The sequence below is a fragment of the Eutrigla gurnardus genome, assembly GCF_963514095.1.
Source record: "Eutrigla gurnardus genome assembly, chromosome: 10".
Taxonomy (NCBI): Eukaryota; Metazoa; Chordata; class Actinopteri; order Perciformes; family Triglidae; genus Eutrigla; species Eutrigla gurnardus.
The window spans coordinates 20,129,371-20,146,159 of NC_139924.1; the positions used below are offsets into that span (position 1 = coordinate 20,129,371).

Below are 16,789 nucleotides of genomic sequence, written 5' to 3' on the forward strand. Positions count from 1 at the left end.
TCTGGCTTCGGCTTTGATCAGGCTCCCACTGATCTTTCAATCAATATGAAATAATACTGTATGAGCTGACCTCCATCTCCATCACGCACTTGATATGGATCTTTTAGTCATATTTCTCTTTCTGTTTCAAACACTGAGGCCTGGTGCCGTTTTTTTCCGATCTTCGGGCTTCGTGATGTATAGAAGACAGGGCGATGTTTTGCTGTTACGTGGTGATGTTTGTGAGCTTCACGGCCTGAAATGGCACAGCGTGTATGTGTGTCCGCCAAAGCAGAACAGCTGTTTTTGTGACTTAACCATATCAGAGTCCCTGGAGGTTCAGGTCTCGGGTCACAACGCTTCGTGTCTCAGAATCGCCTGCGGGTGAGACTGCTGACATTTACCGTTGTTATAAACAGTGCATTTTCCCCATTCCGCCCAGAGATGTCCTCTCTGCAAATGTATTTCCACCGCCCAAGATAACATCATTGCTTATTTTCTTAGATTAAGGGAAGAACCAATCGATATCACTGTAGTTATTACATCTTGTCAGTCCTGAGAGACTCCCTCCCTCGTTCGGGGCAGATAATTGTATCTTTTTAAATAACGTTCTAATACCTGCACTATACTGGCTTCAAGCAAGTGATTCCTCATTTAGTTTCTAATTTGCAGTTTCCAATAATGTTATTTGCCGTCATTTTGAAATGGATATAGAACGGAGGATCAAGTCAAGCGAACTATCCGTGCATCTTTGTATCGTGTGCAAACACGGGGCAGCAATAATCATCGAGTCTCTTTCAAATGAATTGCAGTGTCACACATTCACCAAATGAATTGTCACATTGCAAATTATACTATCTCAGGGTCCTCACAATATTGCTCTCTTCAGATGTGATTAAAAAAAAAAGCATGAAGTGCAATTAATATGGCAGCATATCAAAGGATTTTCCGTTTCCTCCTCCTGACCCATAGATCTTCAATAAGACATAGAAGATCTTTCCTAATGAGATACCTAGACATTGTGTTCTTTACATGGCTAATTAGCTGGATTGCTCATTAAACAATTAGTCAGATATCTGTCTGATACAACTCTGTGGTCTCCTTCCATTCAGATTAGATGCTTTGCCCGAGATTTGAAGATTGTAACTCCTCTGTTAATTGAAGCTGTCAGACAAACAAATAATAAAAGTCAGCTCAACAAGTTGTTGAATATTAAATGGGCTTCCAGTTTTAAGAGACAATTGAAGTCATTCAGTCTGCCAACATGTTCTGACTGTGAATTTTAATGTGGAAGCATCCCCTAGCTTAAATTGCTGGCAGATGTATTAAATTCTGAATGAAAAACAAGTCTCAATAGACTTAAAGTTGTCTCATCTACTTCTCTAAAATTGAAGGCCGTTTGCCTCCCACGTCGGCTTCACACAGAGCGTGATGAGGTGCAGCTTTAAACTACTTCATTTTGAGCAGACTCATACTTATAAAGACCAATATGTGATACCAATTTGAACTGTGAAATGCAAGGTTACACATACGTTCCTTTTTGCACCTGAACATGGACTATTTTATCCGGCGTGGGAGGCAGAATAATAGAAGTTCCGATTTTATTATTTGTCATGTCAACTGTAAAGAAATACAATGAAATATCAGTTTGTATAGCAGTAGTACTATAAAGCAGATATCTGACAAAATAAATAAACATCCAAAGTGTGTAGACGCATGAACATAGTTTTGATAAAGCCCAGTGGGACTATATTCAAACATACAGCAAAGACATGTCCAAGTCAATGTTGTAACTCAAGAGAGTGCAAACATTAACTTCCTTCTTCTGTCTTTTGTGTGTTTTTTTTTGTTCCTCTCCCTCTTGCCCCCCCTCTCTCTGCAGCAGAGCCGTTGGACGGAGAAGAGTACCTGGACATTATAGGCATCATGCGGAACCAAGCGGGTCGCTACGAATGCAAGGCCAGCAACGACGTTGCCACGCCTGACGTCAAATACGTCAATGTGGTTGTCAGCTGTAAGTAACAACGCACGACGGCACTGAGCGCTGATCAATGTGCTCATCACCTTTCATGTCAGACATTTCACAAGATGATACACTCAACAAGCGCAAGCATATGAAAGTGTAGAAACATAGAGAATTCAGCGTGGCAGAGAGCCATGGCTGTATCTTGAAAGTTTTGGAGGACCCTTCATTCTTCTCAAGATGAATCCTGGAAGAGGAGGAAAGATCTCCAGCTTTGATTGCGGCTGCCGTTACCATGGCGAATCTCACGCACCGTCGTCATTTGAGAGAAACTTAGCATTTCAAAACGAGATCACTTAATGACATCTTATCAGCGGCCCACGTTGGATCTGAGGAGAGGGATGTATACGTTGATTAACAGCTCATGAGACATCACAAACCAACTCCCCCACAGAGGAGTTAAAGCATATCGCATCAGAACAAATCACATCATTTTTACTTTAGTCTAAGTGCTTGAATGTCACGATTTCTAGACGAACCGTAGCCCTTGTGATTTTTTTGTGGAAATTGTTAAGAAACTTAACTTGTTTATTCAGTTTTATCTGCGATATCCAATGCAGAGCACTTTCCATCTGGCATCACTGACGTTAGTCACACGCAGATGGATAAAATGAATTCCACTTTTAGGAAACGGAAATGTGAGCATTGCCGAAAACAAATGAATTGAAGACAAACACAGGTGTCACACGAAATGATTTCATTAAGGGGGAGCAAAAACACTTTTGCTGTGCTTGAGAGTTTGGTTATTGGTTTTAGTATGTGACTTATTCCAATGTTGTTTGCCTCTTCAGACCCTCCAACAATAAAGAAAACCCAGAGCTCGGAGACTCAAGTGGGCCGCATGGGGACGCTGCAGTGTGAAGCCACCGCGGTGCCTACGCCGGAGTTCGAATGGTACAGAGACGAAAAAAGGTAAAGCTTGACGCATATTACACAATCACTCCTCGGGTTTACGTCACACAGAGACACGTGTACGGAGCTGCGTGCATGGATGGAATGCGATTTCTAGTATTTTATTCTGTAGGACACTTTGAGATCAAATAATCAGGAAAAAGAGATAGAAACCCCTTAGAAGTCACAAGATCAAACACAACTCACACGCTGATTCAAGATGGTATTGCACGATCGCTCCATGCAGTTTTTATGCTTTCTTTCCCGTCGAGCGATAAGAGAGGGAGATGCATACAAGCAGTCAAACAAGACATTAAATAGTGCATGAGCCATTTGTCTCAAAAACAAACGATACCAAGTACCAAAGCTCTCCAGTATTACTGTTATTACCCTCCTGTAATGTTTCTAGCACAGAAAACCTAGAACCATTATTGGAAAATGACATAATAACAAAAAGCCTTTACTTTATATGCTTCACAACAGTTTTGGGAAAGTTGATTGATTTGTTTTTAAGTACCAGAGCAAACTCTGTGCTCTCCTTGTGGTTTTTATTCCGGCGCGTTCTCGATTGAAACAGTCGGAGTTGTGATAACTACTAATTAGTTACAGCTATGGAGTCCTGCTGTTGACATGCACGTGTTGACAGATTGCAAGCTTGCTTGACCCAATTTGTCCGGAGGCGAGGAGAAAACTTGTTTTTTTATTTTGCCGCCATTACAGATCCAAAAATAATGAGGCAAAAAAATAATGAGATTTACACTAAATTAACATGACAGTGGCAGCTGAAAGAGGCTGTTCACTGTTGTGCGAATGGACATATAACAACAGCACAGCTTCCTAAATGAAAAATCACAATGGCCATTGTTCCCTTTGCAAGTACCTGGTGGATCCTGAACATTGATCTCGGAGGAGGACTCCATTGAAATCCAGCCTGTGATCTTTCAGAGAGCAGCCCCTTTTTTTTTTAATTGCCTGGGTCACAAACTTTCTACATGCTCTCTCCAGAGTAGTTTCTTTCCTCATCCTTCAAATGTGGCAGCAGCTTCATCGCTCAAATTTCTGTGCCAGGCATGCTCCCTATCATTTCGGTCGGCGGTTATAATGGATCTCTTTGATCCCTTTGTCAAATCTTCCCTAACAGTAGTCCCCATTGTCGCATCCCAATGTTAATTTGATGACATCATCTGTGTGGTTTGATAAGGACTAATCACCCACTTAATCACTCCCTGGGCTGTTATTCCGCCGTTAATTGAAATAACTGCATGAGACAGCGGTGGATTCTGTGATATCCTTTCGAGAAGAGAACAAGGAGAACAGATCAGGTGTCCTCCCCGAACAATTTATACACCGCAGTCACTGAAATAGCCCTTTTCTCATCCCATCATTGGAGACGAGCTTCCGCGCGCTATAGTTTCTCCCATGAAATCGCAAATTGTGTGACCAGACACAGATGGTCAATGGTAAATCTGAGTGTCGCGCATGTGTCCGGAAAACACGAGAAGACGATCGAAATGTAATGACATTCAAAAACGCAACAACAACCCAGTGCCTCCATTTCATCATCGAATCATTGGATAAGTCCGTCCTCTGCAGCAAACGCACCACCTGAGTCAGTTTGGGAACGGGGGGTGGGGGGGGGGGGGGGGGGGGGTGTGCCAACGATAAGGAAATTGCACATGCAGAGCATCATGATCTGCAATTTCACTCCCACCCAAACTACAGCAGTAAAGGTTCACTGAAGATTGGGGGGAAAATATTGGAGGACTGTCACAAGTGTTATCATAGATATGGTCTCTAAAGTAATAGGCCTATCACGGCAGCGCTTGAAAAGCAAGATTTATGGTGGTTGAAATATTTTTGCATTATCTGTTGTTACCAACGGCCATCTATCTCAATTGTTTTGTCCCCTGGAGGATTTTGGCTATGTGCCTGTTCATGACCCGGCCTCTCTCTACGCCACTGGAATGTGTTATTGCACTTTCTCCTTGGATGATGATGTTAATGCACCATAATAATGTAATTTATCCTTGCTTGGCTAGTTAATTTCATAGTCCCTTCTCCAGGAATCAGAACCGCCTGTTGTGTCTTATTTACCTGATTGGTAAGGCCTTGCTCTGCACTTGTATCCCTTCTAATCAGTTTAACCTCATCAACACGGCAGGTTATCAATGAAAACCCTGAAATCTGCATGTGAATACACAAGGTGTGTTAGTTACGGCTGCTGTCAAGCTTTCCATTATCGCAACAGTCACAGTGCCAGATTTACTATTCCTAATTCTTAGGCATTTTTTAAACTACGGGTTGTTTTCTTTTCAGACTGACAGAGATGCAGCGGTCTTCCCATTTTTCAGCTGGCAATATCAAAATTTGCGAGTAGATTTTACCAGCTGTAACTAGTTAGATGATGTTAGCTCAATGATTTGGTCGAAACGATGTCTCCAGCTGTCTCATTTCAAAATGACAGCCCTGTAAATTGGGTGTTGATATGCACCGGATGGCTACATACATGATATTTTTAAATCCAAACATGCTATTTCCAGGGTTATCATGCTGGCTGTGAAGGAGTCAATCCCTTTTTTTGCTGAAAAAGAACAAATCATGGTTGGGTAACTGTATAGCAGGTGACACCTGCACTCACAATATGCCAAATGTACAATTCCCCCGCTCGGGCCGTACTAGTTAAAGTGCATGAAAAGTGAGGAGACAGGGAAAGATTCTTGGGTTTGGGTTGTGGCCTCTCGTTATTTCAGCCTCAAATATGAACACTGATCTTTGATCATCACTTTTAGAACTACAGTTTAATATTATAAAAATTTTCTGATTGCTTGTGTTCCCTTGTTGAATTAAACCTTCCTTTAATAGTATTTATTATAGAAAGTTTGAGGAAAGTGTCATGTTTCATATCGTAATAACTGATGCAATATCCTTGCAAAGCCTCATTTAATTTAACATCGATTCATTGTTTTCCTGAAGCTTTTTAATATCTTCTCTTTTTTCACTTTGTTTTGATGCGGGAAGGTGAGTTTACGTTAAAACTGTTTTCACCCCAGGTAAAGTATGTTAATGTTTTATTAATAGTGTGACAACACCACACAAATAAATGAGCTGTGCCTCTTTGGCAACTTCTAACTTTTCATTTTCCTCCTGGTGGGTTATTTTCCCCCAGATTACGTTGCAGCTTCTGTGCACATTTTTTGCTCCAGTTATCTAGTGCCAAGTTTGGAAGGCATCGCTCGTACCTGCCCAAAGAAACCAAACCCACGGAGTTAACACTTCACAGTTCGGACAAACTGCTTGGCACAAGTACTTGGCTGCTGAGCTCGCTCCTTTCTCCTCCTCTGACTAGAGAGGCTTAAGTCACCTAACCTTGTCTCTGTCAGTCTTAACATCCATGTGACCTCCGCAGCTAATGAAACGCAACTCATCCTCTGAAATATGAAGGAAACGTTGCTTCACAGCATCTCTGAATTCACCAGGATCTGAGGTCTCAATAGTGCTTCGACACCCGACTCACCCCAGTAGAAACGGAAACATAATGATCTGAAAGCAGCTGGCAAGGATATCATAACTGGAAAAAAATATGACTATCTGTCAGTCATGACTCTCCCTTCTGCTTTTGTCTCATTTCACCAATGGTCTATGTTGGAATCCTGGATCAAACTGTACATTTCCTGTTTTGTTTTCTAATTAATCCTTAATGACAAACCTAAAGGACAATCTACAAAACATTGTCCAGTTATCTGCAACCCCATAATTCATTACTTACTTACATCTTTAAAAAACATGTCTTTGTAAATGTAGTGTAATGTACCGTCCATTTCTTCAAGCATACTTTAAAGTAGGTTGCTCCTGTTCTTTGTGCAGTAAATCTCTTCATGCATGGTTATTACATGAGAAAATCAAACATGAGCTGTTAGCGAACATGATAGACAGGTGTGTGTGTGTGTGTGTGTGTGTGTGTGTGTGTGTGTGTGTGTGTGTGTGTGTGTGTGTGTGTGGGCGTCGTTTGATCAGCCGATGCGCGGTTGTCACGGACACCAAACAGCTTTCAATCATCTCTGGGTTATTGTCTCACCAGGACTCTCCACTTGATTTCATTTAACATCGGCCTTGAATCATAACAGGCCTGTCACTTTCTCCGGCAGTGATAACCTACTTTAGATGCTCCCACACGCTACAGAATCAAATCTGTCCGTCTGATGATTCGCTCTGGTCTCTCATCTCCGCCGGCCAGCGACCCGCCGCCCGGCCCACACCCTCTGCCACATAGAGGGGTCAAATCATTTCAATCTAGGGTTTAATGTGAGTTCGAGGCAGAGTGGCTCTGTGCGTCAAGAAGCAATCACCGAAGATATCCATTGGATCACCGCTGCCCTGTGCCTGCGACGACACACGCCGGGTGTGTTGCAGTAATGATCAGAACACTTGGAAAGAACTTCCCCTCCGGAAAAAAAAAAATGTAGACGTGCCCGAACTCTGCCAACTCCTCTGATAACGTATTCCGGTCTATTATGCCAGATGAGGAAACTGGCAGAAACACAGGCATAAATGAGGATGAACTCAAAAGTGAGAGAAGCTGCAGATCTGCCAAATGTGTTGAAAGTTCAAATGGGCAGTGGAAATGTCGAGCTCAATAAAATGCTAATAGAAAACAGGAGACGCACTTTGGGGATCCAACTTCCTGTTCTTTATGCTCCAGTTTTTTTGTGCTGTTGGGTGTTTGAACTCACAGAAAATGTGGAGAGAAAACAAAATAAAAAGTTCAACCTTTACTGCGAAAAACAAAAAAAAAAGAGGGATCTATCTCTTTTGACCTGTTTAGGTCAGTTGATTCCCCTGCCGCTGCATCACGCCCGGTAATCTATAGTAAAAATAGCTGTTTGCTTTCAGCTCCCTGTTGTGCTGCATATTATCTGGGTCTCTCAGCATGCTCTGTGGGCACGCAGACCTTTTTAATAGTAAAGTCACCTCTCATGAAGACACACTGGAGGATAGATCTGCTGCTGGCGTTATCGTGGGAGGAGGGGGGGCTCTTTTAGATGAAGTGGGGACACTGTTGGTGCACTTACCCTCCCTTAGCTCTCCGACACACACACAAACACACACAGTTCCCAAGGTGTCCCTATAGGAAGGACCTCAGCACTTTATCAAGTCGCTGCTCCCCAGTGAGCCAAATTATGCTGTGCCATGATGTGCATTTTTTCCTTTTTATGTTAATACTTTCTATCAGCCAAGTATGTGTCAGCACAAACTTCCCGCTCTCCCCCCTCCGCTCCAATCCCGATTACCACATTACCCAGACTTAAGCAGGATTAAGTTGAGGCTCCTTAAATGAACTCCACCTCGCTCATGATACGAAAGGGGCTCAATTAACTCACAACAAGCAGAATCCATTATGTGCGCCGCGTTATTTAAAGAGTTTTATTTGCCCGTGGCGTGGCGTGAGTAACAGTTCGTCAGCGGGGGAAACAGTCGGAGTCAGCAAATTGTATTGATTTATTTGGTTGACAGGGGTTCAAGGTTTGACATAATTGATTGGCAGAAGTTTAGTGGTCATTAGGACACCCAGAAGTGCCGGGAAGAACTTCTGCAGCATACCAATCTAACAATGATCCCGTTTGTTTGAAGACAACAAAAGACATAAAAGCAATTAAAGAGGACAATGGAGAGCAAAACTGCCCCGGCAGATATCCATGCAGACGTGTTGCCTACGCAATGTTGATCTCATATTTGCACTCTGCTGTTGCTGTCATGTTTACAAGTAGTTGCATTTCTGCGAACTTAAATGAAAAAAACAAAAAAACCATCAACCTTATTTGCCGGAGGTCAAGCATTGCTTTCTAGTAAGCGCTGTGTCAAACTGTAAGTAAAAGGATGATCATGATAAAAAAAAAAAGAAGATGAAAAAAGATCTCCCCTCTTAAAAATCACAACGCCTACACGCAGAGAGTTCACTGACATGACACTGAACCCTGCTATTGCAAAAAGGATTCCCAGCACAAAAAAGGATAACCAGCGTTATGGAATATGATTAATGTTGTCAGCTCTGTGGAGACTTTACTCAAATACAGTAAATAAACTATAGTAATGCTTTGATAAGATTTGGCAGTTGAGGTCTGTTTTATTTCCAATCACGTAGATTTGGCTGTTTTCAAATCTTTTTTTGTTTTTCATTTAAAATTGTATTAAACGTAACATCATTTCTACATTAAATATAATCAAGTCAAATTCAAGGAGAGATTCACAGAGATCTATTTAATAACGGCAGCGTTAGGCCTCTGGGATGTCAGGTCATAGTCAGAAAACAGCTGAATCATGTCACACTTGTTGCTGCAAGGCTGTTAATCAAGTGTGAGCTTTTGTATTTGGCAAGTGGACCCGAACCCAGACCACAGACCAGGAAGCACATAGAGTTACAGATACAGTTTTAACAGGTTTATTGCAGGAGTTGCTGGAGAACAGCAGATGTGTGTGTGTGTGTGTGTGTGTGTGTGTGTGTGTGTGTGTGTGTGTGTGTGTGTGTGTGTGTGTGTGTGTGTGTGTGTGTGTGTGTGTGTGTGTGTGTGTGTGTGTATTTGTGTGTGTGTGTGTGTGTGTGTGTGTGTGTGTGTGTTGGGAGGGGGCAGTAACAGGATTCCTGGAGCACGGGGAACAAATGAGCATCAGACGCGAGCACAACCGCTGGTTATTGAGTGTAGTTACAACTAAGTACTCTGGGTTGATAAGCTGATTGCAAGCAGGTGTTCAGCAGAGAGAGAGAGAGAGAGAGAGAGAGAGAGAGAGAGAGAGAGAGAGAGAGAGAGAGAGAGAGAGAGAGAGAGAGAGAGAGACCACGGACATGGAAGAGAGGAGTGACAAACCCAAAGAAGACAGCAGCACTGCTGTGGCCATGTCAAACTCAAAGTGTAAATTCTCTTTTAGTAAGAAATGGGTGCAAGTTGTTGGTCAATTATCCTCTCATGAAATCTCCTCTCATGAAATCTCTTTTATGTATGCAGACACTGCAGACACTATTATTTTTGCCCAAATCACTCCCTTTTGGCTTCAAGACCTCTGATTTTCATTACTTTGCAATCTACTGAAAATGACCTCTCTTCTGTCTGTCTATCCTCTCCAGGCTGTCCAATGCCCAGGGCATCAATATCCAGATTCTCGGCACTACTACTATTCTCATGATCGCCAACGTCACCGAAGAGGATTATGGGAACTATACCTGTGTGGCCTCGAACCGACTGGGCGTCCAGAATGCCAGTCTTTTCCTCTATAGTGAGTATGGACATGTGCCGTAGCTCACGGTTTGAGTCTATAATGGAAGAATATCGTTTCAATAAATACATAACTCTTCAGATTTCATTGTGACACCTTTAGAGAATTCAAACACACATAAACATGAAATATGCCAGTAAACGTTAGAGTATCACTTCTACACCAAGTCATCATTTGAATCATTTTGAGTTTCAAGGTGAGATTGAATTACATCGTGGTATTAATTCTATTAACCTACTTTCCTTTCGAGTCATTGAAAATCAGCAGCAACGACACTGTAATTTTCTGCTTTTCCTCAAGCTTCAAGGTGAACAATCGAAGCCAGCATGAGAACTAAAGCTGTGTAGTCATTCATTAGCCATTTTCCAAACGGTTTCACTCAACTAAAGTAATTTAATCAAACTCATGGAAATGTAGCTAATATGCAGGTAATGATTGCATGGAAGTTAATTAAAGCAGCTCAGACTAAATTGATACCAAAAAGCTGAAATGGAGCTATTGAGGTGAGTGATAACTGTGATTCTGGCACTACGAATGACCTCTTCACAGTGTTGGAAAGTTTAGTCAACTACTGTACTTAGATAGATTGTTAGTACTTTACTTAAGTATTTACATTTTATGCTACTTTATACTTCGGAAATATTGCTCTTTACTCCACATGTATTTGATTTCAGTTTGGAATTACTTTGCAGATTCAGATAATTGATCCAAAATATAAATTAAGGTATAGATGATGATGTATTTAACCACGAAGCAGCATAAAAATGTACTGCTGCCACATTTTCACTTATTATAATCCAGTAATAATATGCAGGAGTTGTATTTGAGTATGTGTACACTGTGGTACTGCTACTTTTACTTTTATGTCAGTACGTTTTAGTAAAGTAGCTGCTTTTTTCCACCGCTGCCTCTTTGACATTATATTGATTAACTGTTATGATTTGAAATTCTGATTTATTTTTTTGCTATGACACATTTGCTATGACGTCGGATGGCTTGACCAGAAGTACAACATGAGTGAAGGGTTGAAGCTATCAAGCAAATATTGCAATGTTAATTTTTTACTTTTTTTAAGTGCAAAAGACAAAACAAAAGCAAATCAAGAGCATTTGCATCTATTTCACAATGCAGAGCATTTCAAAATCAAATCAACCCTGCAAATGCAGAAATCACAACCAAATACAAAACATGCAACTATGACTTGCAGGACTTTTGTATTTGGTCTTGTTTTTCTGGTTTTGCAGTGTGTTTCTCTATTTAAGTGTGTTTTCTCACTTTGCATTTTTATCTAGATGCTGTGCATGTGTTGCTTGCATGCTTTCTTAAGTTGTAGTGCATTGAGCTCCTCTAAGTTTTCCCCAGTTTATGCCTCTGCTGTGCTCTCTGAAGCACAACGCACAGCAAGGCAGGCAATAGCATAACATGACCACCAGATGTCACCAGACACCTCTCAAAGTCTGTTGACACTTGCTCAGAAGAAGTGCATATGGATGTATATACATATATAATAATAATAATACATTGGTTTTATACAGCACTTTTTCAGATGCTCAAAGATGTGTGTGTGTGTGTGTGTGTGTGTGTGTGTGTGTGTGTGTGTGTGTGTGTGTGTGTGTGTGTGTGTGTGTGTGTGTGTGTGTGTGTGTGTGTGTGTAACTATATACTGTATAATCTATTTGTTATAATATTGCATGTTTTTCCAACTCTAAAAATCATTGTTGGTATTCTCCACGTCTCTCTCCCCGTCCAGGACCCGGGACAGGACGAGATATCAACGGCTCTGCTTGTGTATCTCAATCACTGTGGCTCCTGCTGGCCTGCTTCGCCTGCCTTTTCTTCAAGTGTTAATACCGCTGCCCTCCTCTTCATCTTCTTGCCCGTCCTGGCCGTCCTTCCTCCTCCTCCGTCTCTCCAACTCACCGACATCCTTATTACTACCTTATTACCAGCTTCACGCCCCGCAACCCCCTCCCCAGCCCCCCACCCCGCCCCAGACTGTTTGCATCATGATACGAAAACCTTATGTGCTCTCAGGCACTGCTTACAGATATTACAAAAAACGATGAGGGTTATGACTAAAATGTTATAAGAACAACAACAACAAAAAACAGTGAAATGAAGGAAAGAACAAGCAAACAGTGCTCTTTTAAATGAGTGCATTGTTCTTTTTAATTTGTATGCACTGCATTTGTTTGTGCTATATTTTGTCTTTGGGTCTGGACGGGGTTTGGGATTTGTGGTATTGTTGTCTTCATGGGAAAGCAGAGGCACCTGCTCACAGGATGCCAACAATCATTTGTCTCTAGAAATACTGATGACAAATATATATTTCTTCTTGCTCCCATAGAGGCGTTATGTTAACTTAAATAGTAGATTTAACCAAGTGTTTAACCAGTGCATTAATGAGCAACATGCAAAGTATCTGCCAAATATCCATAAACTGTATAGATTTGAAACTAATATATACAGAAATCAAAGGGAAAATAATGAGATTAGAGTCTGTAATATCAGAACCGGATGCTATGAGACTGAAACACAGACTTAGAGCATTAGCCAGATATCTCTCCAATCAATGAGGTTGTTTCTAGATGCAGCAGCCGCATGGGTTGTCGCTGTGGAGGCCCAGAAAATCGAGAATGCAGTGAATAGAATCGACTTGATCCTACTAAGCTAAACAAACCTGAGAAAATTACTATATCTGGGAATGGATACCTCCATCTTCATTCAGTGGCTTTGCAACCACTCGCCTTTTATTCCAAAAGAATCCCTCTTTTTCTGTTGCAGCAGGAAAAGAAACACAGTAGGTTATAGTGATGCGTACTGTACATAGTAAAATTTTGTATTTCTCTACGAAAAGACAACTTGTTCTGCCACTGTAACAACAGGACACAGAGGAAAATTGTTGCAGTGTATGTTTGCTTGTGTGATGAACAACCAACCATACTGTGCAGTTTCTCTCTGCTCCACAGCAGGCTGCGCCGCATTTAGCTGCATATACTGTTACCCCCATGCAGTGTTCGCTTTTTAGTTGGTTTTAGTTTTAGGATCATTCTTCTATACTGCTGGAATTTGGATAAAAATGTATGACACCAATGAATGACTTACTTTTTTCGTTTTTTTTTTCTCTTTCAAAGAAGTATGCGTGTTTTAATATGAAATGATACAGAAAAAAATTAATACTATATTGAGGTTGATTTTCTTTCTGTCTTTACCTCATTCATTTTAGTTGTGTGTGTGTGTGTGAATCCTTATACTATATGAAAAGGCAAATTGTATGTGTCCATGTTTCTGAATAGGGTAGCGAAGTGTTGAGGATACTTAACTTGTAGATCTCTTGTACTGGCAACCCCGCTCTATCAATTGAACTGAAGCCCACTGGTATTTTTTTTTTTTCTTTAAAAAAAAAAAGCATAAAAATAAGATGGTTTTGTGCCATTATTATTGTACTTATCCTTGAGATGATACAAGTGCTGGCTTAAATGATGTTATAGGAGATTGAATATTATGTTTAGCTTGTAATACCAGGAATTCAATATGAGCGCAGGAAACAAATACTGAATGCTTATTCCTCTCAGTGGCCACCAAGTGCTGATGGGCATCTTTAAAAAAAATCCATTATATTCTATGCCCTTCAGCATTTCTTTTCAATCACACCTCACAGATTCATGAATTTATTTCTTTATGAACAAAGTGGTTAAACTGAATACTACATGTGTCAATATTTTGTAAAAGATGAAGACCTTTCAAACAGTATGGACCTTTCAGGAAAAGGTCATTCCTGTTGAAACTGGTGCCACTACTAGCTGCCTCTTTGCCATGTACTTCGACCTACTGTGAGGTGACTAATAGGGTATGGACTCCAGCGCCCAGCTCAGTTTCTCGACTGGATGTGTGTTCACGTCTCCGCTCTTCTAACAACCAAGCTGAGATAGTACCAGTACTGTAAAACACACACGTGTAATTAATGTCATCCTTGTCATACATTAAAGAAATTGTCCCCAGTGTTTTCATTGTAAATGCTTCTGAGGCTATGGCTGTGTGACATTGTAGTGTTGGTGACGCCATCTGAACCAGTCTAATTTTCATGTGGGCAAAAGAATGGTGGAACAGAGCTGTACAGCTGAGGCATTTAAACGGTTAAAACAACATTTCTATCACAACACAAACAATATCTTACAATCAGATTTTTCCACATAGGAAGATAGGAAGAAAGCTGCTTCATGCTATAATTTTTCCGTCATGCTTTTCTATTGATTTTCTATGACTGAACAACTGGTGTATCCTCTTTGACGTGGATTAACCTGACTCCTGATGTTTTTCTACTTCATTGGTATTTCTGCAGACTGTCTCACTTATTTTTAGCCTCTGAATAGCTCATACTATGGGAGTCGGTCAGCAACAGTTATCTTCCTTACTGTAGTAGACGGGGAATAATCTGGAAGCTGAGTTCAAAATAGTTCTTCGTGATCACTTTGCATGAGAGTGGTGCTACATGTCTTTTTCAGTCTGTCTGCCTCACTATGTGTCACATAAAAAAAAACTCAGGGCAGAGCAAAGGCTGGCAGGCTCTCAGACAAAATAAAATATATTTTATAAATGCTCTGCATTTATTTGAACCTGCTTGGAATGCATAATGGGTAGAAGAATCTTATTTCAAAGGATGCCACAGTATATTGACTATCAGCGGTTAAACATTCTTCCTTTCAGGTGGTTTTCATGTGGCAAAATCGTACCAATGTAGTCCAAGTGTATCCATGCAGGTCATTAAAAGCGGCCAAAGAGCACTGACTGATATGAAGACCACTAATGTAAAAGCCATGGAGCTCTGTCTTATCCGTAAAGGAGAAATGAATAAGGAATACTGTCCTTCCATTGCTCAAATAGAAACCACCAGCCAGCCTATGGACACAGCACCACCACCCCCTGCAGACAGACCTGGATATCTACTGAAGACTGTAGATACAGCTATCTAGTTTACTATTGAGCGTTGCCTCAAAACATCACCATCGCTTCACTGTATAAAACTGGCTTATGTATGTGCGCGTGATTCTGATCATTATTGTTAACCTACTTGAGGCATGAGATACATGACGAGTTCGCCAAACAGCTAACTTTCTTCTTTCTGTTGAGCTACGGTTACAGTAGTAACCTTTTAAGTTTGGATTTCTTTCCTTTTCCTCTTCTGTGTGTATATACAGTGTGATGTTTCTACGCTAGAATGTTGTAAAGTCAGCAAATCCACGAGATCGTGTTTATACAACTCAACATTTAAAGATTTAAACAGCAAATGTAACTATCACGTTTGTACCTCCGGTCCCATTGTCATGGGAAATTGAGATTCAATCATGGATTATGACACAGCAATGTCATGTTTTCTTTTTGTTTTTCTTTACTTTGTTCTGGCATAAGGTAATTGCAGTCAGTTTCTAAAAAAAAATAATATGTAATAAAGGTATATGAGAAAATGTTCATAAAAAATAAAAGTTGTTTGAATTCAATGTTCTGTATTTGTGAGATGTGGAGGCAAATAACCTTTTTGGAGATCGCTTGAAACACAGAATCTTGATGCTACAATTGTGTTTAATCACCATGTAACATGCAAATAAAATAATATATGTATTGTTGTATTCTCTCTGGAAGACATGTTGTCCTCAGAAAGTGTGAGAAATACAACTGAGACTCAGCTTGTCAAAAATATTTTTTTTTCTGCAGTAGGTGAAAGGTAAGAGTGGATTTTTCACCAAAAGTGGACACACATTAATGATAAAATGGAAGATGTGCAGTACTGTCATGGGTGCTGATGCAGTAAACTGTTTCACCACAAGATGTCAGAACAAACCCAATTATGCCCCAGTGGGGGATTTGGCTGAATGGGGATCTAGGTTTCACAACAACATTAATAGCCTCTGACTATGGAGATGAACAGGGAATGTAGCCCTGTTAAAGGTTAGAAAGACTAACTTGTAGCTGCACAGTTTCCATCTCAAACCTCCAAATCAGCTGGGAAAATGTGTGCCAGGAAAGCACATGAGGAACGTTCATGTTTAAAGCGGAGGCTAGTGGTAGAAAGTAGATGTTGCAATTCATGGGTTCAAATATATATAAAAAAAAATGCTAAAATATGTCAGAAAAATATTTTTAAAAGTAAAATGTGACACTTAAATGTGTTTTAAAAAGTGTCCTTGTATAGTATGCTGTGATAAAGGGCACATTAGACTTGAAATGTAAGGGGGAAAAAAGTGATTGAATATGATGTGAAAAAGTTACTTAAAGAATTTGATATGGTGAAATGAGTCATAGTAGTTTGTTGAAAAAAATCATGCTGTAAATTAAATAAAAATTGAGTATGGTAAAGTCACAGTATAGGATGTTTAGAAAATGTTTAAAGTCAGAGAATTACTTTTTTCTGACTTTGCCCACAAAAGTAGTAACAATGGAATATCATATTATCCCAAAAATAATGAAAACATATAGCATGGAGAAAAATGTTTAAAAAGTCATAGCTTGTTCAAAAAAGTGATAAAAAAAGAAAAGTCATAGTATGCTGCAAAAATAAAAAGTCATAGAACAGTATGTCAAAACAAGTCGGTATACTATGTCGAAAATAGTGATGAAAAGTATAGTATGTTG

General features: G+C 40.3%; 1 protein-coding gene across 2 annotated transcripts in view; it reads left to right on the plus strand.

The window, feature by feature from the left end:
* The window catches only part of lsamp (limbic system associated membrane protein), a 170,396-nt gene extending 156,233 nt beyond the window's left edge, over positions 1 to 14,163 (plus strand). The window contains exons 5-8 of one of the 2 annotated variants that reach the window (XM_084018834.1): positions 1,865 to 1,993; positions 2,794 to 2,914; positions 10,011 to 10,159; positions 11,910 to 14,163. In XM_084018834.1, coding sequence (XP_083874960.1) covers positions 1,865 to 1,993; positions 2,794 to 2,914; positions 10,011 to 10,159; positions 11,910 to 12,007 — 497 coding nt within the window. In that variant the 3' untranslated portion in view covers positions 12,008 to 14,163. Of the gene's footprint in view, positions 1 to 1,861; positions 1,994 to 2,793; positions 2,915 to 10,010; positions 10,160 to 11,909 lie in introns of both variants that reach the window. The other variant, XM_084018833.1, reaches the window with a different exon arrangement.
* Positions 14,164 to 16,789: the final 2,626 nt, after the last annotated feature.